Raw genomic sequence first — 27,144 nt, 5'->3', positions numbered from 1 at the left:
CAAAGACAGGTCACACTATTTTAATTGGACAAATTAATTCACACACACAAAGACAAAGTGCATTGCGTTGCCATATGATTTAACACAACTTTTATTTTACATTCATTTAAACAATACTTTCATTTAAACAACCATTCACTCCATTGATTAGCTCAAAAACGCTGGTTCAGCACATGGGCATAATATATGGTGGTCTTATTATAAACTTCCTACATGAAAAAAAAAATCTATACTTTAGCTTCAGCCTTACTGTATATCTGCTTAAATAGAGAAGAGAAAAAAAAACTTGCGGCTCTGCAAAAGTACACCATCTGAACGTGACACCATACATATGAGATATGAAAACACTGTCTCTGTGAATTTAAACAAGATTTGTCTGCTGTTCACAGATCAACCCATACGAACATGTGCATCATTTAAAGACTGATGTAAATGTCCCATGCTGCCACGGAGCTATACACTGAATAATCCATTTTTATCAAGCTAATGGTGCTCCGCTCATAACATTTCTCTTGCTTCTAATGAAGAACAGTTACCGTTGATGTATTTTCACATAAGCAGTTCTTATCAATGTCAATAAAATTGCTATTTAATTGCAAAAAATGACTTTTTCATATGAATTTATTACTCGCATGAGCAGATTATTCAGTAGGGTGTGTGTACCAGCTCTCTGTTTCTCTCTACCACCACATCATAAATACCCACAAGCCTTTACTAATCCCCAAACCTTCCCCAGGGAGACGTTATTCTCACAGACAGAAAAATGATCATAACGCTCTCGCAGAATCAAGTGCAAGTAAACCGATAGTTCTGAGAGGTGAGGAGGATCATGGAGTTCAAACGATCTCAACTGTGGCTTTACTTCAAAGGCTTGTTCTCCATGGTTGTCCTCAAGGACCTCCAGAAACGCTGCAGTCATATGTGTAGGCAAAAGGGTTATTTGTAGGTTTTGGGTTTGACTGAGGTTGAAGGACATTATGAACAGATTCCAACACATTTCAGAAATATTTAAACACTTCATTTAGTCATTCTGCAGTGCCCTCATGGCTCTTAACTGAGAGGTGCTTTAAAGCTGTGCAATAGAAAACGACTATTTATAAGAATAATCGTTCAGCATCCTGAAATACATGATGCACTTTACTGCGCTTTTCATCCTGAGAATAAAAGTGGACACGATGTCAAAGTATGATTACTACACTGCACATAATATTGCATGCCACAAATGAACTGCTATGAGGAAGATTGTCTTAAAAATGGTGTCATTATGCCACATTTTAGACATCCAAGGTGTTTAAGTGTTTGTTTGTTTTTTTTTAGAAATGAGAAAATCAGTTATCGCATCCATCCATCTTTCTTTAAAAAGTGCACAGCATCCTGGAATCCCTCTTGTTCCAGTGCCTTGAGTCTAGGTAATGAAGGAGGAAACAGGGCTTGGTTCAGCCTTATGATGTTGTCCTTTGAGAACTAAAGGTGGAAAGCAGTTGAAATTTCAAAACTCATTAGGTTATAACTGTTTAGAAGGACAATTATATTTTAAATGTTTACCGAGTTAAGTAGCACTGTACAACTATGAACTGAAAAGTAATTAGTAAGGCTTATTAATGCTAAACACTTACCACAACGCTCATGTTGGCCAATCTGAGATGAAGCTTACTTATGCCCTTATGTGCTGGGGAAATATCCTGGGGGCCGCTAAATGGCGACACTGTTATTGTGCGTCCCACAGGAAGAAGGGGAAGACTGTCTGTGAATCCACCGTCTATCCATTTCTGAGGAAATTAAAATTCATATACACACATACAGATCATTTAAGACATTCGTTTTTTGTCAGATGAGCAAATCACTGAATGACAATTAATAGGCTACTGCAAAAAAAAAAAAAAAAATTTCTATATTTCTATTTGATTAAATATAAGACTATCGGTGGCCATCAACCTTCCGTAATGAATTTTACAAAGATTTGACCAATCTGTCATTTAGCTTTTATTACAGTATTTTATTTAATAAGTTCATAACAATTGTAGGTTAATGGGTTTTAAAGGGCATATTCTTTGCTGAAGCACAAATTGCCATTGGCTTAAATTACAATCTTTAGTGTCTCCTTCAATGGACAGACGTGTAACTCTTTCTAAATGCATTTTTTTCTCTCCAAAATATTTATTTAAAAAGAGAAAAATGGGAATGATTTCTTAAAAGTGTGCTTTGAATGCTTTAAACATTAGTTCAGTCATTAGTAAAGTCTTAGTAGACTTTTATATAGTAATCCTAAATTTAAATTCAATAGATTTTTATTAATATTACTAATATACTAGTTCAAAGTAAATAATAAATAATTCATATAAATATTAAGGGGGGGGGGGGGGGGGGGGGGGGGTGAAATGCTGTTTCATGCATACTGAGCTTTTTACACTTTTAAAGACTTGGATTCCTATCCTAAACATAGACAAAGTTTCAAAAACTAATGTTGGACGTTTGATGGAGTATTTCTGTGTCAAAAACACTCCTTCCGGTTTCTTACAAGTTTCGGAGAGTTTTTTTCGAGTATGGGTCGGCTTGACGTGAACAGAGCGGAAGGTCCTTGTATGGGCCGTACGGGCTCTTCTCCCCGTAGGGTGCGTGTGCGCGTGACTAGAGCGAGAGGAAATGCACGCTCATAAACACTCTCAGGTGCAGATCCAGTCGTCCGTGAACACTTATGTCGCGCCGCGCTCCACTTTATTCCTATGGGTGACATCAAGCGGCTTCAACGCTTCAGCACAGCATTCCGGGAAGGCAGCGCTTCAGTCGCGTCGCAAAGTGGATTTCCACGGTCACTGCTGTCACAGGACTTTACCAAATCATACCAAAGAAGTGTGTTTTTGATGGAGCGGTCCCAGCGATAAAGGTTCGGTCCTGCTTTGGAAGCAGCCGGTGAGTAAAACTGCTTCAAATGTCTATGCTGTTGGCTATCGTTGCGTGAGTAAACATCAGTAAACGACACGATTGCGTGCTTCGTCATTCAAATGCGCTAATGGTTACTCCATTGTTGTTCTATGTATAACGTTACACTAGTCTGAAGGGCAAAACCGTTTTGCTTGCTACTGCTAAGGTTTAGTCCCATACAAAATTCCATAAACCGAATCATGTCCTCATAAACTGCGAGTAAACAAGCGCAAATGTTGACAGGCCACTAAATACAGTACATACCACAGAGACAGACGTCCTGCTGTTGCTGTTTCTCCTGTTCAATTTATTTCAGCCTCCGAATTTGATTCTGGATCTGTATATGCTGAGAATCGATAGCTATGGGTTTCTCCACGCTTGAGGACGTCACCGTTTTGTGCGCATTCGTCATTCTTTAGCTCCGCCCACACGATACGCCTCCAGACGCTCTGTTTTTTCCGGAAAGACTCGGTACAGCCTATCTTTCTTTTATAAATATAATAAAACTAAAGACTTTTCGGAGATATGCAATACTACTCTATAGGTACTCAAGATTGACATGAGATTGACTGAAACTGAGTGTTTCACCCCCCCCCCCCCCCCCCCCCCCCTTTAAAGGCTTAGTTCACCCAGAACATGATTTCATTAATTACTCACCCTCATGTCGTTGGACACCCTTAAGACCTTTGTTCATTTCCGGAACACAAATGAAGATATTTTTGTTGAAAGCTGATGGCTGAGAAAGGCTTCAGAAAGGCCTCCATTGGTATTCAGTACATTCCCACTCACAAGATCCATAAAAGGCACTAAAGACGTCGCTACAAAGTCCATCTCACTACAGTGGCTATACAATAATTTTACCAAGTGACGAGAATAGTTTTTGTCAGGGACGCCACTAGGATTGGAAGACAGGGCCCCAGAGTATTTGTAACTTACGTTTGCAAAATCTTGTATTTTGCTTGTTCACTATAGCTAGATTATAGTTTTCCGTAGCAAACCAAAATATCCCCTTTCCTTTACCTCAAGGAAACGTAGCTAAAGGTAAGCAGGTGATTAAAAACAACTTACAATTTGACTTTATCACGATTCACGACACTCACCAATCTTCCTTTCACCATTAGCGTGTGTATTAGTGTGTGCGGGCGGGAGGGTGCATAGTGAGTTCAGACCAAACTAAAGTTGCTGATGCAGGAGCCCCGCTCGCTATTGTGCTTTGATATTTGCCGTGCGCAACTGATCCGCGGCTGTAGCTATAGGCTACCACAAACACAGATTTATTAAATAACAATTATTTCAAATTTAAAAGTTGTTAGGCTATTGAACATGGCTTGTCATTATTGCAATTTTCCAGTATACACCCTTTCATAGATGACGCGTTTAAAAGCACTATTATAATATAAACAACGTTTTATTCAATTCCGTTATTCCAATTCCTTTATATTTATATAGCCTTTAGATTTATATATTAGGTTGCTCACACAACGCAAGTGGCAAAATATTTAAATCTTGTCTTTTATTTCGTAAATCTTTATTATTTTTTTCAAGAAATCCAGCAGGCATAAAGAACTTTGTTTTTCCACCTCCAAAAAGAAAGGAGGAAGGACGAGTGCTATCCATTATGTCTTCTTATTTAGCTAAATGCCAGGTATGTTGTTGTTTTCCTTGCTTTACCCAAGGCAAAAAAGCCTCATGACGACTTTGAATTATAGTAGAATTATAAACTATATTCACATTATATGCGTCTGTGGTGAAATTACTAGATTTTCGCGTCAATACATGTTTATTTTAATGCGAACAATGCACAATGGCACTTTAAATTTAGCGCATCCAGCACATCAATATATATATATATATATATATATATAGGCTAGACTTGATGCGGAAACGATCGCTGATCTGTAGGCTACTCTGATCTGTACGTACCGCTCCAGGAACGGTTCGCTGGACCGCATGCAGTGTGAAAGCAATAATCCGTTAACATGGGCACGGAAAAAATACGCACGGCAACCGGAGTATGTGTAAAACGGGCAGCAGTGCTCCGGTCTGCAATTAATGCTTTGAAAGCTGCCACAGTTGCAAAGAGACGGTGTGGTGCATGATCACAATGACTCTTTGTACTTCTGTAAACTTACGATTTTTCGACTATTTTTGGTAGCTGGATATATATCATTTGTTGCGTCTATATGAATGAGGATGCGGTTATTGATAAATCGAATTGTTATTGTTGTTCATTATCATTTAGGGGGGCTTAGGAACATTTTGGGGTAGCTTCAGCCCCCCTATAGGCAGGGCTCTACATAGCGCCCATTTTGGGCGCATTTACGCCTGAAAATTACTGTGTGCGACTGTGAAAAAATATTTAGGCGCACCGGTGCGAGTGACCCGATCGATTCTCATGAATGGATGTGTGTAATACAATCAGAATAAAAACTACAACTCCCGAAGTGAATCAACTCTGATTAACTGTTAGGCTACGTTTCCTAGTGCAATCAATTGCTTTTCATGCCTTCAGTCATCAGAAGAAGTGCAAAAAAGTGTGCGACGGACGGACTACACTTCAAACAACGATTGTTTACAAAGTGAAACGGATCTGAAGAGGCCAAGAAGTCCTCGCTGCAGCTACCAGACGCCTCGCGCTGATGATTTACAGCCAAATCAATATTAACTGGAAATACCACATTTGGATTTATAATAAACAAGCTCAGAAATGAACGGATGCTTGGGGCAAAAATGCCATCAAAAAATAATGTATTAATAATACATTTAGAAAGCCCTTGAGTTCTTGAGTTTAATCTTTATCACACATGCTGTTTAAAAAAATACTAAATGTATAAAACGAGCGAGTATATCGTGAAGATTTTTTCCAAACCGTGTTTTTTGTCTTATCCTGAATCACTATGGTACACATAAAACAAGTGTTTATATTCCCGCTGCGGATTAGCACAGTACCTGCGTGACTCGCCATAGACACAAACAGAGAAGTAGATCCGGCCGCAATGTTCTTGCGCAAGACGCATGCGGTTCTTTTTATGAAGCGCCAGCGCGCCAACAGTCACAGCTTAATTGCTTTTGCTCCGAGTACTGGTATGATTGCATATGTGATACTAATCTTGTACAAAAGTCCAATAAACAAGTTGATATTAAGTAACAACGTTTTAGCCACAACACTGTCTATTTAGTGAAAATCAAAGCCACACCAGTCCAGAACTAATTCGCATCTCCAAGCGATTCGATCAAATGAATCTGTGTTTTGAACTATTGACTGAATGAATTCCCGCCACCTACTGGCGGTTTTATTTTCATATTTATACTTTGCATGGACTTTTTATTTAAAATATTAAATGTAAAACTTACATGAAAAACATTCATACAACATTATTTACACATGTAAATGTGTCTAAATCCCACTTCAGATAGAGCTCTGCAGTGCAAAACTGGATCTTTTGATGCATATCTCATTTGATTGGAAACAGTCTTCATTGTTCTAACTGAATTTATTGTTAAATTAACATTTTAAAAACATTTTTTCTGTTTTAATTTAAGAAATTGACAGATGATGCATACATTTAATAAGATTAGAAAACATTGCTCTTTTAATGGTAAAAATGCCCCTGGACATTAATTTAAAGGGACACATATCGCCCTATAATGGGAAAGTTATAATTGGAATGCGTTTGATGGATTAGAAAGTACTCCTAAATTGTTGACTGTGCTCCTAATTTTTTTTAATTAGGAGCACAAGTGCTCCTCAAGAAAAAAGTTAGCGTAGAGCCCTGCCTATAGGCCTAACGACGTCCCTGGTTTTTGTGCGCAAAAAAATCTAAATAATGACTTTTTTCGCCAAGTTATTGTCTTCCGTGTAGGTCTCAGACGTGAATTCACGCAATCTGCGTCATTCTCACGTCAATAACTTGGTGGATAAAGTCGTTATTTAGATTTTTGTGTGCACAATAACGACGATAATATTTTCGTCGCATTGTAAAATTATTGTACAGCCACTGTACTGAGATGGACTTTGTAATGACGTCTTTAGTGCCTTTTATGGGTCTTGTGAGTGGGAATGTACTGAATACCAATGGAGGCCTATCTGAAGCCTTTCTCAGCCATCAGCTTTCAACAAAAATATCTTCATTTGTGTTCTCAAGATGAACGAAGGTGTTACGGGTGTCCAACAACATGAGGGTGAGTAATTAATTAAATCATTTTCATTTTTGGGTGAACTAACCCTTTAACACCAACACTTAAAATTGATTTTAAGTGTAATTAGAAAAGATAAACAAAAAACAAAACAAAAAAGGGTTTTAAAAGTGCATTACTTAAAAGTGTGCTATGAACGCTTTACACAAAATTTGATTTGTCTTAGGTTCCTTTCACACGGAGCTGTATAGCTGTATGCGTAAAAAATTTGTATCATATCAGCATTTCGTCCACATGGATCTGACGTTTTAGGAGCCTGAAACCGGTAGTTTTTTAAACCGGGTGGATAAATCCAAGGGGTAATACAGCACCCAGAAAGCGTGCCTCCCATTGCTAACCAAGCCATCACCTGCTGTTAGCATCCCATTAACTCCCATTAATTTTTTGCTTCACTTTGACAGTTAATAACTTTACATTTGAGGCGTTTTAATGACTCCATTTGTCCATTGATTTTTTCTAAAGAAACAGGACAATGCATAAAAGTCTCCATTACCTTGTATCTTACACTATCGCCCCGTAGAAGATGTTTTTGTAAAAATAGGCTAACGATTGCGTCATAACCAACACAAATGTCGCAAAGTAGAGAAACTACCGTATAGACAGGTGGAGACGCTTGCAGGCAATCTTTTACTGTCTATGAGGCAGTCGGGGGGACGTGGAGAAAAAGTCGGATAAAGTCAAGGGAGAAGAATGGCGAAAAGCCCATACTACAACTACTAGAAGACTTACAGCTGTCAGACAGGTTGCTCACATCACATCTACTTCGTCAAGCTCAGTCTGAGGCTGCGCAGTATGCTCAGCCATCAGGAAGTGAGTCACTTTTCGCCGTTGAAGTCTATGGGGTCACTGTGTCCATTTCTTTTACTGTCTATGGATGAATCTGAAACCGACACCCTCATGTTTTTGTGTGTACAGCCAATTCATATATTCTTTAAAACGGTGATGTCATCACACCACGTCCCATACGGTAAAGACTAGAAGGAATACAGCTATGGCCACTGGGCATTCGCACATCAATATTGCATCATTAAATTACTGTATTTGCATTATTGTAAGGGTTTAGGTTTGGGGTAGGTGTAGGTATTAATAAAACACAATCTGGTAAGTAGCACATTTATTTATTGTTATCTTATCGTGAGATTTTGCCTCATATTCTACCATTGCTGTACCCCTTCTAGCCAGTGGTTAATAGGTTAATAGGCAGTGGTTTCGTGTGCGCGCGCATATTTCTTGAGACGAGGGGAAAAAGATTGCATAGAAAAAGCTCTGGCTTCGTGTAGACGTGGACTTAGTTTTCAAGGATTAGTGTTTTCATTCATAACGTGTTGTTTGTTTAGATTCCCACCACTCATCCATTAACACAGACACTAATCATCACAGCTGTCTTTTAGTTTATCACCATTGTATAATTAAGTCTCTCCTGTCCTATATACCATTGTAGTGTTTTTGGATTTTAATCCAAAATACTTACATGTTGTGCCTTTAATAAATCATATAAGTGAATATTAAAATACTTACAATATTTTTTTTAAATTAATGATTTAATGTATAAATATATGTGGGCAATATATTATAAATACATTTTGTCTGATGAGTACATTTAGAAATAGTAATATGGGTTCAAGTTTACAAGCTTAAAAGCAGATTTTAGTTCATATTCATGGTGTCTCAAAATAGTACAGTTAAGTACATTTAGATGTTCTCATCTTAATTTTTAGTATATTCTGTACAAAAATTAGTGTGTGAAATAAGCATATTGGGTAAACCCAATCTAATCTGCCAGCGATTTGATTTTGCCCCGCAGCTCAGTCTGGAAACCTGTAAATCTTTTATCCTGCTTCTGTTACAAATGTGCGGGAACCAATCACAAACCGGCTTATCTACCTGCCGCTCTATTGGCGGGTTTAACACGATGGCGGATAGAGAAGCGATGGACCGTTGGTCTGATTGGTTGAATGACTATCCAATTGCGTACAGATTCATTTGAACTATGTCCGTTGATCCCACCTCTTGTGCAGTAGAAAATACAGAGCAGACTCCCCAGACCAATGTTTAATTTGAAAAGATTGAGCTTGGTCTGGTGATAGCCAGACAATGAAAATAAAGAACTTTAAGTACATTATGGAAATGTACTAAAATGAAGAGTATTTTAGTGTAAATTGTACATGTTGTGCAAATTGTAACGTTAAATCGTTACAAAACATCAATATACATTTTCTGTATGCCACTTCAAAGATATGAAATTCTGTATAGTGTGTAAGTTAATATACAGTAATACACTACGTTTTCCCATGACTACACACTTGCACTTCACCAATGCAACTTTATAACTGCTTTGGCTAGAAATACCACAACATTTGGCTGCTAATGTAGTTTTATCAGACCTCTGTCAGAATAGGGGGCAAGCAGCAGAAGCAAAGAGTTGGTTTGCTCATTCATCTAAATGAATCCAAACAGCCCAAAACTAAACAGCAGCTCTCAGCAGTCTCGCAGACAGTACTGGAGCCAAGAGAGCTGGTCATATAAGACACCATTACCTGGCCTTGGAACTCCACTGGCTTCACTCCAGCATAGACAGGCACAAAGCAGCTGGCCAAGAGCACCTTTAAAAACAATACAGTCATAATGCGTCAGTTCAACAGTCAGACAGAGGACTAGCAGGTTATAAGTGTAATAAGACTGCATGATAAAAAAAGATAAATCTTTGGTTTTAAATCCGTGGGAATTTGTAGTGTAACCACCGCAGTAAAAAATAGCAGATACTGCCAAAAAAAAAAAGTTTTATATACAGTACCAAGATTTTGAAAAACGCTTTTATGTTCACCAAAGCTGCAATTATTTGATCCAAAATAAAGTAAAACCGGTAATAGTGTGGCATTATTATTATTATTATTATAATGTAATATTGACAATTGTATTTTCTATTTTAATATATTTAAAAGTCATTAATTCCTGTGATGTCAAAGCTGAATTTTTAGCAGCCATTTCTCCAGTCTTTAGCGACACATGATCCTTCACAAACCTTTATGAGATTTATTTTTATTAGGCTGATTATAAACTGCTGTGATGCTTGGGGGGGGGCTGGGGGTGAAATGCTGTTTCATTCATACTGAGCTTTTTACACTGTTAAAGACTTGGATTCCTATCCTAAACATAGACAAAGTTTCAAAAACTAATGTTGGACGTTTGATGGAGTATTTCTTTGTCAAAAATACTCCTTCCGGTTTCTTACAAGTTTCGGAGAGTTTTTTTTTTTGAGTATGGGTCTGCTTGACGTCAACAGAGCGGAAGGTCCTTGTATGGGCCGTACGGGCTCTTCTCCCAGAAGGGAGCGAGAGAGCAAATGCACGCCCATAAACACTCTCTCAGCTGCAGATCCACTCGTCTGTGAACACTTATGTTGTTATAGTCCGCGCCGCACTCCACTTTGGGTGACATCAAGCGACTTCAACGCTTCAGCACAGCATTCTGGGAAGGCAGCGCTGCATTTGAACCGATTTTAACACAGAAATGACAGGAAGCTTCACAACATCACGGATCTCCACAGTCACTGCTGTCACAGGACTTCACCAAATCATACCAAAGAAGTGTGTTTTTCCCAGGTATAGGTTAAGGTTCCCGATAAAGGTTCGGTCCTGCTTTGGAAGCAGGCGGTGAGTAAAACTGCTTCAAATGTCTATGTTATTGGCTATCATCGCGTGAGTAAACATCAGTAAATGACACGATCGTGTATAGTTAATTTATCAATGGAGCATGCGATCTATGGTGTGTGTTTAAATACATTTGTTTAGCTGACCACTATAGGTGTCTGTTTATTGTAAAACCACCCAAACATAAACCTAGGGGACGTTCTCACAAAGCGTGAAAATGGAGTGCAACGGTTACTCCATTGTTGTTCTATGTATAACGTTACACTAGTCTGACGTGCAAAACCGTTTTGCTTGCTACTGCAAAGGTTTAGTCGCATACAATAGTCCATAAACCGAATCATGTCCTCATAAACACACACAAATGTTGACAGGCCACTAAATACAGTACATACCACAGAGACGGACGTCCTGATGTTGTTGCTTCTCCTGTTCAATTTATTTCAGCCTCCGGATCTGATTCTGGATCATATAAGTATTAGTTGAATCTGATTTAGGGTAGAGTTTTCTTCTCCACGCTTGAGAACGTCACCGCTTTGTGTGCACTCGTCATTCTTTAGCTCCGCCCACACGATACGCCTCCAGCCGCTCGTTTTTTTCTGGAAAGACTCGGTACAGCCTATATTTCTTTTATAAATATAATAAAACTAAAGACTTTTCGGAGATATGAAGGACGCAATACTACTCTGTAGGTACTCAAGATTGACATGAGATTGACTGAAACCGAGTGTTTCACCCCCCCTTTAAAAGTTTTAAATCCAGTTTGAAAACCATGATATAAATAGGGTTTTCAGAATTCATTGATGAATAGTTCAAATTCACCAGCATTAATAGATATTTTTTAACAAACAGTCTAAAACAATTAGTAAAAATAGAGCACAATGTACTGTATTAAAGGAATAGTTCACACATAAAAAAAATGTGATTAGCCCATGATTTACTCATCCTCAAGGTGTATATGACATTCTTCTTTCAGACGAATACAATCAGAGTTAAATAATAATAATAAAAAAATGTCCTGGCTAATCCAAACTTTATAATGACATTGAATGGCTGGTTCTGTTTTGAAGTCCATAAAAGTACATCTATTCATCATAAAAGTGCTCCACACGGCTCCAGGAGGTTAAATAAAGGCCTTCTGAATGCGCAGCATGGGTCTATGACAAACGGTGTGGGAGGAGTAGCGTGCAGACGAAAGTGTACAATAATAATAAGTATGGAGAATATGAGAATATGATGCCTTGCCTTTGGGAAGCACCACTAATAATAATAAGTTTATTAGGGTTTCAGTAAGCTGGCTATTCCAAGCCAACTTAATAATAATAATAATAATAATAATAATAATAATAATAATAAACAGAGCAATTCCAATAGGGTCCTCACACCATCGGTGCTCGGTCCCTAATAAAAAATAAAAAAAATATATAAAAGAGGTATATTCAAGTAACTGTATTTTTTTTTTTTTTTTAATAAATTAATAGTATTAAAAAAATTGCATCATTGACCCTTAAACAAAAAGAAAACGATGCAAAAAAGACAGTTTATATCATTATGTAAGATGGACTACAGAAGCACCAGCGCAATTTGTTTTTTTATTTCAGATGGGAACGAATTAATGAACTCAGCATCAATTTTCCACAGCAGTAACTCTGTCAAATGATGGCACTTATGATGTGTCTAATTGAATAGGCGAGTTCCCTTTGGGTTATGGTTATCACTCGGTTAGTTGAAAAATAAATCATTGTTTATTGACCTCAGGCTTGAATACCTTAATGAGATCTTCCCTTGAGGTGAAGCTGGACACCATGCTGTTCTTGTATGTCTTTGAGTGTGTTATTGAAACATGGAGGCGTTCATTGGCTAACTGGTGGGCATTGGGCGGGAGAATCTCTTCGATGCCCTCCCTAGAGGAAAACCAAAGGACAGATGCTCGTTTGTTGTGTTTGCATAATTAACAACCTCAGTGAAATTCCGTTTTCCCCTCAACACAATATAGTAATTGCACAATCTGTTGGCCGAACCACTGAGGTAACGCAGGAGAAAACCCTTTCAGTGTTCCATTCCAAGGATATTTCATCAAAATGAAGCCGCTCCAAGCAGTGTGTCAAGATTATCAGAAGCCCTCAGAGTTTTGTGCACATCACAGATATTATTTTCTTCAACAGAAAGAGGGAGAAAAAAAAAAAAAAAAAACATCCACCTTTTCATATGCCAGCAGTATCTGCGATTTCACAGGTAGCACTGAGGCGGTGCCACTACCATTTTTTCCTTTTTCTGAAGATCTCCAGAGCTGTGTGAGGCCGAACATAAAGATACAAAAATCTGATTTAAAGGGGTGATGAATTGTGAGAACTCTTGAGTTTTAGATATATAAAAGGTCATGATAATATAAAGCCCCGTTTCCACAAAAATTACCCGGAACAATTTGTACCAGGAACTTCGATTACAGGAACTTTCCTCCCCCCAGACCTGCAACTGTCTGCGTTTCCACCGCGATCTAAAGTTCCGTGAAGATTAGGCAAATTAGTCCGGTGATGTAGGACTGCGCGTGACTGCTTCTCCAAGTCAGTGACGGACAGTAATCATTTTTGCGTGACACTAGCCACGTTTACAAGCACACTTTTTTTGTCATTCTGATTGAAAGATTTAGTGGACTGTTTACATGAGACGTTATCTAAACCGATCTGGGGTTTACATGATGACTTTCAATCGCAATCATTTTGTGACATGCAGTTTGTCTGCTGCATCAAAAATGTCAACACTGTTTTCTCCAGCAGCTGGAATGTGTTAACTGTAGCCATAGCAACTCTTAACAATAACCAGGACTAATACAATATTATATAAGCTATTTATTTGTTGTAAAATGTAATAATCATCTCAGAAAAAAATAATTCTTCTGTCAGGCGCAGTTAAAGTAAAAACTGCCTGGGGCAATATACGCTGTGTCATTATTCCAACATTATCTTCATAACTTACGAAATAAAAAGTTTACCCCTCAGAAAAATGAACTTTCCTCTCTTGTCAACATGAGTGCGGCGCGCGCCGTCACGTCATGTAAGGACACACACTTAAAAGTAATCGGGTCAGGTCCTTTACATGGTGAAAAATAGACTGTAAAAAAAGCTTTTACAGACATTGAACGGGAGATGGCTGAGACAAACGCACGCCATCAGACTGAGAGCAAGACTGATATTAACTGAATGCAGAAAGAACCTCGCAAAAGAAGGTTGAAAAAAAATGCCGGTTGAAATAAAATGCTGCGTGAGCTCAACCAATCAGCATGTTCAGCATCCATGTCCCGCCCTCGAAAGTTCCTGAACTTTGAAAATGTACTACCTCGCGAGCAGGGCCGTTTGGAGGGGGAAATATTTACCCGGAACTTCATTTAGACTCTGATTCCTGCAGTCTAAACACACCGAGTACCACCCCAAAGTTCCTGGTTCCTGGGTAAAGTTCCTGCGGTGGAAACGCGGTTTAAGATTATCCTGTAAGTTTCAGAGCTGAAAACTTGTGTGAAATTGTGTGAAAACACAATCATTCATTGCAGTTTTCATCCATTTTATTTATTGTTTTTGGAACTTATTTAAATGCTTTTTTTAAACAGACTGAGAGTCCATGCTTTTATTGTTTTTGGTTGTTTTGCTCTTTTATTGTGGTTATTTAAAATGTTTTCCATTTTTAGTGTTAAATAGTCTTTAGAAATAAAAGTTTATTGCTATTTGAAAAGGTGTACCTGCATTTTTATGCCATTATCATTTTTTTAGATGAAAATGGTCTCAGAACGTCAATATTATCGTTCATCGCAATAATTTCTTGGCCAATTTATCGTCCAGAAAAATTTGTTATCATGACAGGCCTACTTCCAAGTCTCCAGTGCATCACGCCCATCAAAACCCAGCGTTCAGGAGAGAGAGCCTCAAAACCAGTGTAGAAAATAGCATATTACTTATTAGTTATGATGTTTTTGAATGTAAAAACCACACAAACATCATTAGTTGACCTCAGACAACAGTATAAAAAATAAAATAAAAAATAAAAAAACAGTTCATGACACCTCTAAGTAAGTGTGAAACAAACATGTTTTTGAAGAGCACGGTCAAGGTGTTTTGTTCAGCTCTCTCTGTCTCTCATGAATTTACACCATCATATACAAACACTTTTTTCTCTTTGAAGAGCACTTTTAAGTTAATGTTGGAAATAACGTTTATTACTCACGGAGGCCAATCAAACAACAACGCAGCCCCTTAAATCTGAAACACTTAAGAAAATGACTGCAATAAACAAGGATATTTTCAACGGAGCTTGTGTTTCAATGAACAGACTTGTTAAATAGAAATTGTACTCACTGATTATTGAACATTTTGTTCACAGAGGTCTTAGAACATGTTTAGAAAGGTTAGGCACCCTTTTGTCTCTACTTTTTGAAATGCATGTTTATTTCTAATTGTATGACCTGATTACAATGGTCTTTGGTACAGCATTCATGACTGCGCCTTTTAAATGGTAATTACTCTTTTCTCTATAAATCAACACTGGATGCCTTTTGCTGGTTGTCATACAGTGAATTCCAATGTGAACATACTGGAAGCCCCGACTGAACTGCCATGTCAGCCAAAATATTTCAGCTGAGAAATATAAATGCACCACCAAGACATGTTTCCTTGTGTAAGGCCTGACCAGATTTTATAACAAACATATAATATTTTTCTTCCTTCTGTGGAACAAAAAAACAACAACATGCAATTAATAGAGAGAGACTGGCCTGTAAAGTTATTTTCATATTGAAAGTTTAGTGCTTTAAAATATGACTATTTAAAGGTGCCCTAGTATGATTTGAAACAATATGCTAAATTGTTCTCTGATATCTACATAGAGGGTATCTGGCTTATTTAAGGTAAAACAAAATGTCCAGATACAGTTTTACAGGTCCATTTACAACCCTAGAAATTGTCCCTCAGATGTAATGCTCTGTTTTTGCCTTATTTGTAAGGGTCATGAATATTAATGTTGAGCTCTGCTCTGATTGGCTGTTTCACTGCACATCGCAATGACAGCCAACACATCTATACTGTCCGTGTCCGTCATGAAAATGGAGAGTTTAGGCATTCAACCTTATATGTTTGAGCCTGTTTCTGAAGAAGATGCAGATCTTGAGGAACAACAAATTGTTTTGCGAGTGGATAAGGACGCGTCTGAGTGGTAAGTTTAGTATTTATTTTCATTAAGAACCAGCAAAATTGTTATGTCCATACTAGAACTTCAGCCTAAACCATAACTAGCATATAGCATTAACTTTACACGTCAGCAGTCACAACTGTGTTGTTAGCATTGTAAAAATATTTTAATTATTGTAATGTGTCCCTGTATGATTTTACAATGATAGCTTCTTCACTTTGAATTACAAACTGAACTGGGTAGCACATAAATGTTGTTATGAATAGAAATCTTGTCAAATGACTATCGTTTTAACTTATATGGTGGAGAAGGTGACGTTAGCTAGAAGGCTCTAGTGAGCTATCTGTAAGCAACTAAAATAATGAATTATTTTGAATTTGAACCTTTCTTCAGTTGTAGATACTGAGCAAATCCTGCTCGATATTGTCCCAGGTTTGAAAAACTGTCCGCGTTGAAATGGGCCGAGCAAATGAACAACTTTGCATTAAACCGTTCCGGTATCCAGAATATATAATATATTATATATTATTATAAATAAACATCAACCATGCCTGTTGACATTTTTTATCAGTAGGAAGGGTATGGAAAGTCCTCACATGGCCTGCACAGCCTGGAACATAGCATCTGTGTCCATGATCTGACATTTTCGCTATCCTTGCATAACGCTGTTTACCTGCAGTTCCGATGGCTCCGCCTGACAATGAACACTGGCTGACATATGCAAATGTTGGGGGCGTACATATTAAATGAACCCAACGTTTGCGTCACGGTTGGTGTTGTGCTGAGAATCACTTTTTTTCCGTGCTGTTTTTCAGCAGAGGTGGACAGTGACTAAGTACATTTACTTGAGTACCGTACTTAAGTACACTTTTTGAGTATCTGTACTTTACTTGAGTATTATTTTTTCTGGATACTTTTACTTTTACTTCACTACATTTGAAAGACAAATATCGTACTTTTTACTCCACTACATTTATATCTAAGTCAAAAGTCGTTTCTGCAGCAGCTCTGAAAGTCGGAGGATGACTTTTTTCCATCTTTAAAAGTTTTTTTGGTGTTGTTGTTTCAGACAGTCTATCAGGAATCGCTCTTATAGGATCGACCAACTTTTTTTGAACATTGATCAGTTCATAGCAAAATGGAAGAAGACTGTTCTTAGGCACAAGTGTGTGCACCCAAAGCCATACTTTGAAAGGATGTTTCAGTTAAAAAAAAAAAATCAAGATTAGTTTAGTCGGCATACACTTGATGCATGTCTTATAAAATATTAAAAATATAAACATCTGGGAGAAAGAGAAGAGGAAAGTTGGGAGAATATCAGATGTGTATCAGTGTATTGGATCCGTGCATTTGGCCTTAAAGTGACATCAGCTTTGTAAAGAGCTTTGTAACTTATGTACAAGTATTTAAATGAGTTTAAGTTAGTCGTATGCTAGTATGTCAGATGGAGCATCACTGTCTGACTTAAACCATGATGACAGTGTGCATTTATACAACAATAATAAAATAATGCATTGGCATAAAAAAGGAAATTTACTTTGATACTTAAGTACTTTTGAAAACAAATACTTTTGTACTTTTACTTTAAAAATCTATTTTTACAACTTTCACTTGTAACAGAGTAATATTTGACCAGTAGTACTTTTAATCAAGTAATGAAGTTGTGTACTTTGTCCACCTCTGTTTTTCATAAACAAGATTTACATATGAAGGAGAATTAAGTGATGTTTGAGACTCATAGTATGTGATGTCCATGTACTGAACTCTTGTTATTTTACTATGGCAAGGTTAATTCAATTTTTCATTCTAGGGCACCTTTAAATTAATGAAATGAATTAATTTATTTACATACACATTTATACTTCATTTATTTACAGGAGTATCTTATATTATCATATCTACTCCTCCAATATGCCCTACTTAAAGGGGTACTTCAGAGCTGGGAAGATAAATCTGTTTTTAAACTGGGTCATTAATGTAGTAGAAATGTTTCTAGACTGAAAAAAAGATGGGGATGAAAGACAACAATTCCCAGAATGCTTTGCTGACCTACAAGGCCACTCCCAAAGCCACCGCTACTAGATTACAGAATCACTTTCCCACCACGACCGCGTTCATTTTAATAAAATCAGCTCAGTTAGAGAACAGACACTACAATTAAAAACTGAACATGTGTGTTCAATATAATGTGATTTAGCCGCTGAGGGAGTGTCACAGTCCAAACGAACAAACATGGATGAACTCGTGATGAGAGCTGAGGTAAATGCGACCGCGCTCGTGGCATAGATTCACAGCGCATGTTCAGTCTGGTGCGTTTTCAGTTAATGCCTTTGGAAGCTTAACTTTCGCAGGAATTAATTAGAGAAGTTGAAACACTCACTTTTCTCCGCCGACAGCACCGTTTCCATGAATGCCTGCAGCTGCGAGCTGAGCTGTGAGTGCGATCTCCTATCCCCCATGCGGGGATTGAAAACATGCAGAAATAGCTCCCTCTGCTGGCTGGCTGTAGTCTTTAGCCTGCCCAAGGGAACGTCTGCCAATTCCACCAAGTGGTTGAAATGTATAATTTGCATGAATTAAAATTACTTTTAACATTTAAAAACAGACATGTTAAAATTCCACAGCACAACATTGGAATTTGAACATTAAAAAAATAATAATTTTAATTAATAAAATGATACGTTTCAACCACTTGGTGGAATTGGCAGACGTTCCCTTGGGCATCAAGCGCCGTGATCGCGAGTAAAAATGTTCACGAGTATAAATCTGCAGCTATAATGCATGTAGGCGAGTTTTAATTGATATGTCATGTCGATATACAATGGTTACACACTTAAAACTGACCGTTATGTTTATATCTTTGTGAGACTGGCCAATATAGAACAATGGCAAGGAAAACTAACTTTATTGCACTCCGAGAGCCCTCGTGGTCAGGAGCATTTGCGTTGTGTTATGGCGACTCCGTTGGGTTGTGGCTCGTTTCCATTGTGTTGTGGCTATTTCGTTGTGTTGTAGGGTTAATTTAGTAAAGCTGCACTACTGGGCCACCGTACCAATGTGATCATCATTTCAGAGAAATAGCGAAGGTGAATGCATATACAAACAAGCTCTCCATTTAGGATTCGAACAAATTCAATCCAAGGCAAGCGCCTTTGATGACGTGGATAATTACCGGTACGTTACTGTTTATTATCTGTCCATCATCGTCTAAAGCCCACCCTGATTTCATTGGTCCGAACTGATTTCATTGGTCCGAACAGTTTCTGTTCGGACATAATTACTCCTCTATGGATCAAGTCCAGACCGAACTGCCCGAGCTCAAATGTTGTGGGTGGGGCTGAGTTTGGCTGGCATCCAGGCTATATAAAAGCTTTTCTTTGACTAAAAAAGAAGTTTTCAGCTCTGAAATTTACAGGATAATCTTATTTTATCGTGACCTTTTATATATCTAAAACTCAAGGGAAAGTTGATTCCTCAATTCATCACCCCTTTAAATGTCTGTGTTGTTGGCTATCGACTCAAAGGCACTATTATTCCCTTGTTTTCTACGTAAACACGCACTACTCTGATGTGCAAAACCGCTACGCTTGCTACTGCTAACATTAAGTCCATACACCAAATCATGTCCTCATAACCCATGAGTAAACATCTACAAATGTTGTAAAACCCGCACATGACAAGCCGCTGAGCAAGTGTATACGTTACAGTTACAGTACATACCATTGAGACGTCCTGCTTTAGTCGTCATTGCTGCTTCTCATGTTCAATTTCAGCCTCTAGATCTTATTCTGGATCATATATGTATGGTTAATCTAATTGATCACAGATTTCAGATGCTCTCAACGCAATACCTGCGCTGATTCTTTTAGCTCCGCCCACACGATATGCCTCCAGTCGCTAGGGTTGTGCAATATATATCGTCTGCGATAATATCGTAATTGTCCTTTTAGCGATGTGCGAACTGACATTATCGAGTATTTCCCTCTCTCCCACACACACACACACACACCCAGAGTGTGTTTGTGCACGCACACTACGTGATGTAGCCTTGAAGATTGGACTAGTGCGTGTGCACGCTTTCACTGCATGTATTTTTAATAAATATCACAGGATGAATCCAGAACAAATGTAATATTTAAGTTTACTAAACAATAATTTAATAAGTGTATAAGTAATAAGTGACTTACATTTTGGACACAATATTGCCCATTTTTACTCTATTTTGCCAACGAGAATAGTTCAAAACATAGTCACAGCATTTTTTTATGAATATTGTTTTTTAATGTGATTTAACACAAAATTTCAATATTTCAGCTGGGCTCCTAGGCTAAAATCATTTAGTGAAGTCCTAAAGAAGATTCATGTATAATACATGTAATATGTGCACTACCCAACTGGACTAATAGGCACTCAAGATGAGAATGAGAAACCTTAACAGTACATTATTAAAATTCTTATTGGATTCAGAGAATAAAGTCAAAGAAATGTTGACTAAATTACAGAATTTTGTATTGGGGTGAACTACAAAACTTGCTACTCAAGCTTTTCTTGTCCACCAGTTTATTTTAATGAACTGTAGTTTATTTTTTTTCTTGTCTTTCTATGCATTCTTAGTTGCTATTTTTATATGATACGATCGTGAGATTAAATCAATGTCCACAACAATAAGAACATTCATTCTTTTGTTTTTTTTTAGCAATAATTGATTTGATCTGCTTTAACTATATAAAACAATATTTTCAGTGGATGTTTCACAGCAACTGAAAAGGTCTCCAGGATACCAATTTGAAGAAATTGGACACCCAGTACTTTACAAATGCATCTTATTTAAAACACTGCAATGGCATCAGAAAAAAAACATGAAAGCGTAACAACAGTAACAAATGAAAGAGACTTTCAGCCACTTACAATTAACTTCAGGATTTAAAAAATTAAATAAATAAATAAAAAAGTATATGTGATGAGTTTCAGTGCAGGGTAATTTTGATCCAGCCTCAGTACTATCTAATCACAATATTCTAACACCATTGAAACTTAATTCAATTTGAAATGAGGTGAATATATAAGTTGTGTGAAAGAAATAGGATATCTTACCAAGACAGACTTTCTGATTAAAATTCTACATGCAGGAAAAAAGGTTGCAAAAAAAAAAAAAACCCTCTAGGGTTCATTTCAATCTAGTGAATCATTTTCGTTCGATCAAAAAATTATGTCTGGGAGACACATTTACCTCAGTTCAAGCATGAAGTCATATCCTGGCGTCACAGCTCCCAATCTCTGACTTCTCACATTACTGGCAAACCTGTAGGTGAATTCCTTACAATGCTGGAAGAAAAGCCAGAACATATAGGTAAAGAGCTCATTCAGTTATATGCTTGAACCTTGGTGATGCAACGGTGAGAAATCTGTAGTTTCTATAGATCTGTTGGCTTTACAGGGAACACATCAATCTCTTTCAAGCGGGTCAGTATGTTTTTCCAAGCAAGCACAATGAGGGCCATTGCTGTTATGCAGTATCTTTTGAGCTCTGTAACTTAAATAAAATAAAAACAACGAATATGTCCATAGCCCTATTTGGACGGGATTAGTTTTATAAGGGTAGATGGAGTAATGCAATTTTGTTCACATCTGACATCTGTAATATTATTGGCCAATTCACACGGGATAAGAAATATCAGTAAAACTAGCAGAAGTTAGCTTGACAAGCCAGACCCACATCAAGATGTTGGGAACTCACCATTGACAGGGCTCAATCTGAGGATCGGGATAAACGGTTGTCTTTCAAATTCCCTCTGCATGCAATTGGATAACCAGAGCAACGTGAAGCGGAGCAAGTTGAAAATTAAACTTTTGCTGTATCCGGTCGGCAAAACTCCGAACACATATTTTCCCAATCCCATCTTAACTCTTTCCACGGCAAACACAGAAATTTCAATTTTTTGTGAGAAAACGCTTGCCAGCCAATAACGGAATTTTCCGGGTTTACGCGTTTTTACTGTCGGACACTAGGGGGCGCTATTGCGCATCTTTCGAATGAGAGTACTGAATCTCCTGATCAAAACACACGTGAGTAAGATGCAGTGAAACGAGCGATCGCATGTAATCATATGCATATGAAAAATAACGTGACCATCGTCAATAAACAGCATATGAATCAAAACTGCCTAATGTAAAGCCCCGTTTCCACCACAGGAACTTTACCCAGGAACTAGGAACTTTGGGTGGTACTTCGTGTGTTTAGACCGCAGGAACCAGGGTATAAATGAAGTTCCGGGTAAATATTTCCCCCTCCAAACGGCCCTGCTCGCGAGGTAGTACTTTTTCAAAGTTCAGGAACTTTCGAGGGCGGGACTTGGGCGCTGAACATGCTGATTGGTTGAGCTGACGCAGCATTTTATTTCAACTCGGCATTTTTAAAAGTCTTACACGCCGCGCTCATGTTGACAAGAGAGGAAAGTTAATTTTTCTGAGGGGTTAACTTTTTATTTCGTAAGTTATAAGATAATGAAGATAATGTTGGAGTAATGACACAGCGTATATTGCCCCAGGCAGTTTTTTACTTTAACTGCGCCTGACAGAAGAATTATTATTTTTTCTGAGATGATTATTTAAACAAATAAATAGCTTATAATAACTAAATCCACTAAATCTTTCAATCGGTACACACAAAAAAGATTACTGTCCGCTAGGGCTGTCATTTTTGAAAAAAATCTAATTCGAACGGATATCAAATATCAAGCAATGCATTCGAATATATTCAATTATCTACAACGCCGTCATCTCCAGCGCCTGGAATGTGTTTACGGATGCCATAGCAACTCTCAACGGCCACCAGGACTTACGGTTTTATAAAAGCTATTCATTTGTTGTAAAGTGTAATAATCATCTCAGAAAAAAATAATTCTAATGTCAGGCACAGTTGAAGAAGTTGATTGTTTGCTTACATAGGCTTAGGGACAGTGTCATTATGCCAACATTATCTTCATAACTTCTTATGAAATAAAAAGATTATCCCTCAGAAAAATGTATTTTCCTCTCTTGTCAACATGCTTGGTGCATGAGCGCGACGTGTGCTCTTCAGTGGGGCGCGCGCTGTTGTCACATAAGGACGCACACTCAAAAGTAATCCGGTCAGGTCATTTACATGGTGAAATGTTTCGTTTGATCGATTCATGAAAAGATTTATCCACCCATCTCAAAACGATTACAATTTCATTCAGTTTGGGCATTTTTATTACGATTGAGGTGTTTATATGGAGCATTTTCCTTCAGATTGGACTTTTAAACTGATTACAGTGCTCCATGTAAACGCACCGACAATAAAAAAAAAAATTGCGCTACATGGCACTTTAAAAACCGGATAGTTTATTTATAGTTCGATTACGGATATTTCACGTCATCTTCGAATGCATATTTGAATATCGAATAAAAAGTGACAGCCCTTGTCCGTCACTGGCTTGGAGGAACAGTCGCGTGCAGTCCTACATCACCGGACTAATTTGCCTAATCTTCTCGGAACTTTATCGCGGTCGAAACGCAGACAGCTGCAGGTCTGGGGGGGAGAAAAGTTCCTGTAAAAAAGTTCCTGGTACAAATTGTTCCGGGTAATTTTGGTGGAAACGGGGCTTTAGTGAATGAAATGTGGACCCACGACGAGCTACATGACTGTGCAAGCATTAGGGGTGTTGATGGACTCGATCTATTCCATCTGTGTTTGATCATCGCTCTGAATCTGATCTGGAAAAAGTCTTTCAGAAATACGTGATTTTCTAAGCTTTTTGTTCAAAATTTGGCTTTTTTTATGAAACCTACCCATATTCAAGTGTTGATAAAAAAGGAATGCATGAAGCTAGAATAAAATTATTATTTTTTTTTTTTAAAGAAGAGGGTCAGCTCTTTATTTTGATACATTGCATGCTCAGATATTCATTAAACAAAATATAACATAGGCTATAACATTTTTGTGAAAATTGTCAAAAATCCTGGCGGTGGCTGGCAAAAAAAAAATGTAAACGCTGGCGGGGAAAGAGTTTCAGTGCCGTTCTTTGTTCTTTTCTCAAAGAAAAGCTTAACTCCAAGTCTTCCAGAATCGCGTCCAAAGCCAAAAACGGAAGTCCGCCATTTGCCAGCTTCTTTGTTTACAAGTAGCACGGAACCTCCGTTACTCTGCCGTCATTATGTTAAGACCGCCCACAGACTCCATACACGATGTGATTGGCCTGACCAGAGTTTGGTTTTTCCAGCTAACAAGTCTTTGGAGAGTTGCTAGACAATCGCTGCAAATGAGATTTGCTGCCGTTAGGGTGCGTCTAGATTTCTAGGCTAAGCAGGGCTTCCATATTTGAAAAACTGCGGAAAACTACTTTTAAAAAGGAAATGACAGGATTTATTTATATTCCAATAGAATATTCTATTTGCTCTGGATTAGTATTACCTGAGGTAATTTTTCCGGACCTTTTTACAGAAGGTAAAAGTAGGGCTGGGCGATATGGCCAAAAAAAATTATCACAATATAATTTGCCATATCAGTCGATACTAATAAATATCACAATAAATGTAAAATCTTTATTTCTTTAAAGTTTAAAGGCATATTTTTGCTCCTGAGTGAAATATGTAGAAACCAGACAGTTAACTGTGGTTTTAAACTATTATTTATTGTCAAAACATGACAAACACTTACCAAACAGGTGAACAATTTATTAAAACTGAGGTAGATTTATTTATTAAAATCTTTGAACATATATGTATTAGTTGAATCTGATTGATAGCCATGGTTTATTAGGGTAACGTTTTTTTCTCCACGCTTGAGGATGCCACAGCTTTCAGACGCTCTCAATGAAATAGCTGCGCGCACTCGTGATTCTTTAGCTCCGCCAACACGATACGCCTTCATCCGCTCGTTTTTTTTTTCCGGAAAGACTCGGTACAGCTTATCTTCCTTTTATAAATATAATAAAACTAAAGACTTTTCGGATATATAAAGGATGCATTACTACTATATAGGTACTCAAGATTGACATGAGATTGACTGAAACTCAGTGTTTCACCCCCCTTTAACGTTGAAACTGTACGGTCCTCTGCACGGCTCTCATGTTGAGTTTCTTACATAGACCGATTGTGTCGATTCTTAAGACCTCAATATATCATCAGGAGCCACAGGTATTAATTTGGTTTTGTATTTTATTCTCAAAGTGATGGCACTCACTTACATCCATTATATGAATCAAAGAGGACCACAAAAAGAAAAAAAATTCTTTACTGTTCTGAAGAAAAAAAAGTCACATTATGGATAGATTGTGGGTGACTAAATTAACAGCAAATGATCATTTAAAAGGATAGTGGGCTATAAAAGGAAATTGAACACTGAAAAAAAGGGTTTTAATTATAAATAAACTGAAATCATTAACACACACACACACACACACACACACACACACACACACACACACACACACAGGCTATATATATATATATATATATAGGTTTAATATAGAAAGAACACAATTAAGTCATCCTTTTTCTTTCTTTATATATATATATATATATATATATATATATATATATATAGACAAATCGCAACATTGTTAAATGAATTCGGCACTTCATTCACAGATTTTACTATTTTGGTTGCCTAGATCAGTGGTTCTCAAACCTGTCCTAGGGACCCCTCACCATTGCACATTTTGCATGTTCCCTCATCAAACAAACCCAATTCAAGTCTTGCAGTCTCTACTAATGAGCTGATGAGTTGGATCAGGTGTGTTTGATGAGGGAGACATGCAAAATGTGCACTGGTTGGGGGTCCCCAGGACAGGTTTGAGAACCACTGGCCTAGATAACCGTTTTAACATGTTCTGGGGTGTAGTTAAATAGCTTTACCTGTAGTTTATCAGGAGCAGTGATCATCACAGCGGCCACTAAAGCACCAGCTGAAGCGCCAGCGCAGGCTTTTAAAGATGACAGCAGCTTATCTCCGTGACTCAGTAACGCCTCTGTTACCCCGAGATGATATGCTCCTAGAAACCCAGCCGCAGCAAACGATAAATTCACCACCGCCATACAGTGTCCTGAAAACAGAGATATGATTTTAAAGATTAATATTAAAATATGTGTGTTGTTTGGTTTGGAGAGTCCTGATAGAGATATACACATTTCAGCTGTGCACCCAAGTTTGTGCAAAAACCAACATAAGGCTATATGTTGTTTAAAACTGGTCTGTCAGATTTGATAAACTAAAATCATTCAGTAAGGTATCAAAATAAGCACACGTACAAATTCTCTGTCAACTTAAATCGTCCAACTTACGTATCGGACAGTTTGCACTTTCAGAGGGTGAGTTTTGTTTGACAACATGGCATGTGCACACAGCTTCCGCGTTTAGACATTTCAAAATAAAAGTACATTTCAAAAATTCGTTAAGAAACGTATAATGTACAATCAGGCATTTTTGTGCTGATTAGTTGCTCGTACATTTCTTAGGCCTTCATAAGAAAGTTTCACAGTAGGGGCTTAATAGTTAGTAATAAATTATCTGTATTAAAAAAGATTAATAAAAAAATATTGTAATAAATCAGCTGACTATAAATATGTATAATAATACAGAATGCATTAACTGTCTCTAAAATTACTGAGGAACTAGATTTGATATATATATATATATATATATATATATATATATATATATATATATATATATATATATATATATATATATATATATATAGTGGTGAATTTATCGTTATATATATATAGGCTACTACATACACACACAAATATACACACCTGCTCACAGCGCCAAAACCACTGGTAAATAAATGGTTTATTGACCATGGTATTACTGTGCTCAATTGGCCTGACTCTCCTGACCTGAACCCCATAGAGAATCTGTGGGATATTGTGAAGAGAAAGTTGAGAGACCCAACCCAACATAACTGAACATAATTATTTGAAGGTTGACTTTTTTTGTATTAAAAACACTTTTCTTTTATTGGTCGGATGAAATATGCCATTTTTTTAGGTTTTCATGAGCTGAATCTGAATGCCAAAATCATCAGTTTTAAAACAATAAAAGACCTGAAATATTTCAGTTGGTGTGCAATAAATCTGAAATATATGAAAGTTTAATTGGTATCATTACATTATGGAAAATAATGAACTTTATCACAATATGCTATTTTTTAATGAAAACAGTATTCCATGTTAA

General features: G+C 37.4%; 1 protein-coding gene across 3 annotated transcripts; it reads right to left on the bottom strand.

The window, feature by feature from the left end:
• Positions 1-75: 75 nt before the first annotated feature.
• pnpla4 (patatin-like phospholipase domain containing 4) lies at positions 76-26,315 on the bottom strand. Of its 3 annotated transcripts, none has more exons than XM_067441426.1 (7): positions 26,247-26,315; positions 25,821-26,008; positions 21,172-21,266; positions 12,535-12,670; positions 9,657-9,722; positions 1,617-1,769; positions 76-1,464 (listed from the first exon to the last, which is right to left on the bottom strand). In XM_067441426.1, the coding sequence occupies exons 2-7, from the start codon at positions 25,998-26,000 to the stop codon at positions 1,333-1,335; spliced, it is 762 nt and encodes a 253-aa protein (XP_067297527.1). In that variant the 5' UTR covers positions 26,001-26,008; positions 26,247-26,315; the 3' UTR covers positions 76-1,332. The 3 variants fall into 3 exon arrangements, with proteins under 3 accessions (XP_067297527.1, XP_067297528.1, XP_067297529.1); XM_067441427.1 differs by having other exon boundaries at positions 26,214-26,290; XM_067441428.1 differs by lacking the exon at positions 9,657-9,722.
• Positions 26,316-27,144: the final 829 nt, after the last annotated feature.

The sequence above is a fragment of the Pseudorasbora parva genome, chromosome 4, assembly GCF_024679245.1.
Source record: "Pseudorasbora parva isolate DD20220531a chromosome 4, ASM2467924v1, whole genome shotgun sequence".
Classification (NCBI taxonomy): domain Eukaryota; kingdom Metazoa; phylum Chordata; class Actinopteri; order Cypriniformes; family Gobionidae; genus Pseudorasbora; species Pseudorasbora parva.
Note: the sequence above shows the minus strand (reverse complement) of the source record. Positions and strands in the feature narration are given on the sequence as shown.

Coding starts and splice junctions, on each gene's coding strand:
- pnpla4 (XM_067441426.1), bottom strand. CDS start 26,000: ATGGCGGTGGTGAATTTATCGTTTGCTGCGGCTGGGTTTCTAGGAGCA. Junction 9,723..12,534: donor CAAGGGAAGATCTCATTAAG/GTATTCAAGCCT, acceptor TTGTTTTTAAAG/GTGCTCTTGGCCAGCTGCTT. Junction 1,770..9,656: donor CAGTGGAGTTCCAAGGCCAG/GTAATGGTGTCT, acceptor TAATTTCCTCAG/AAATGGATAGACGGTGGATT.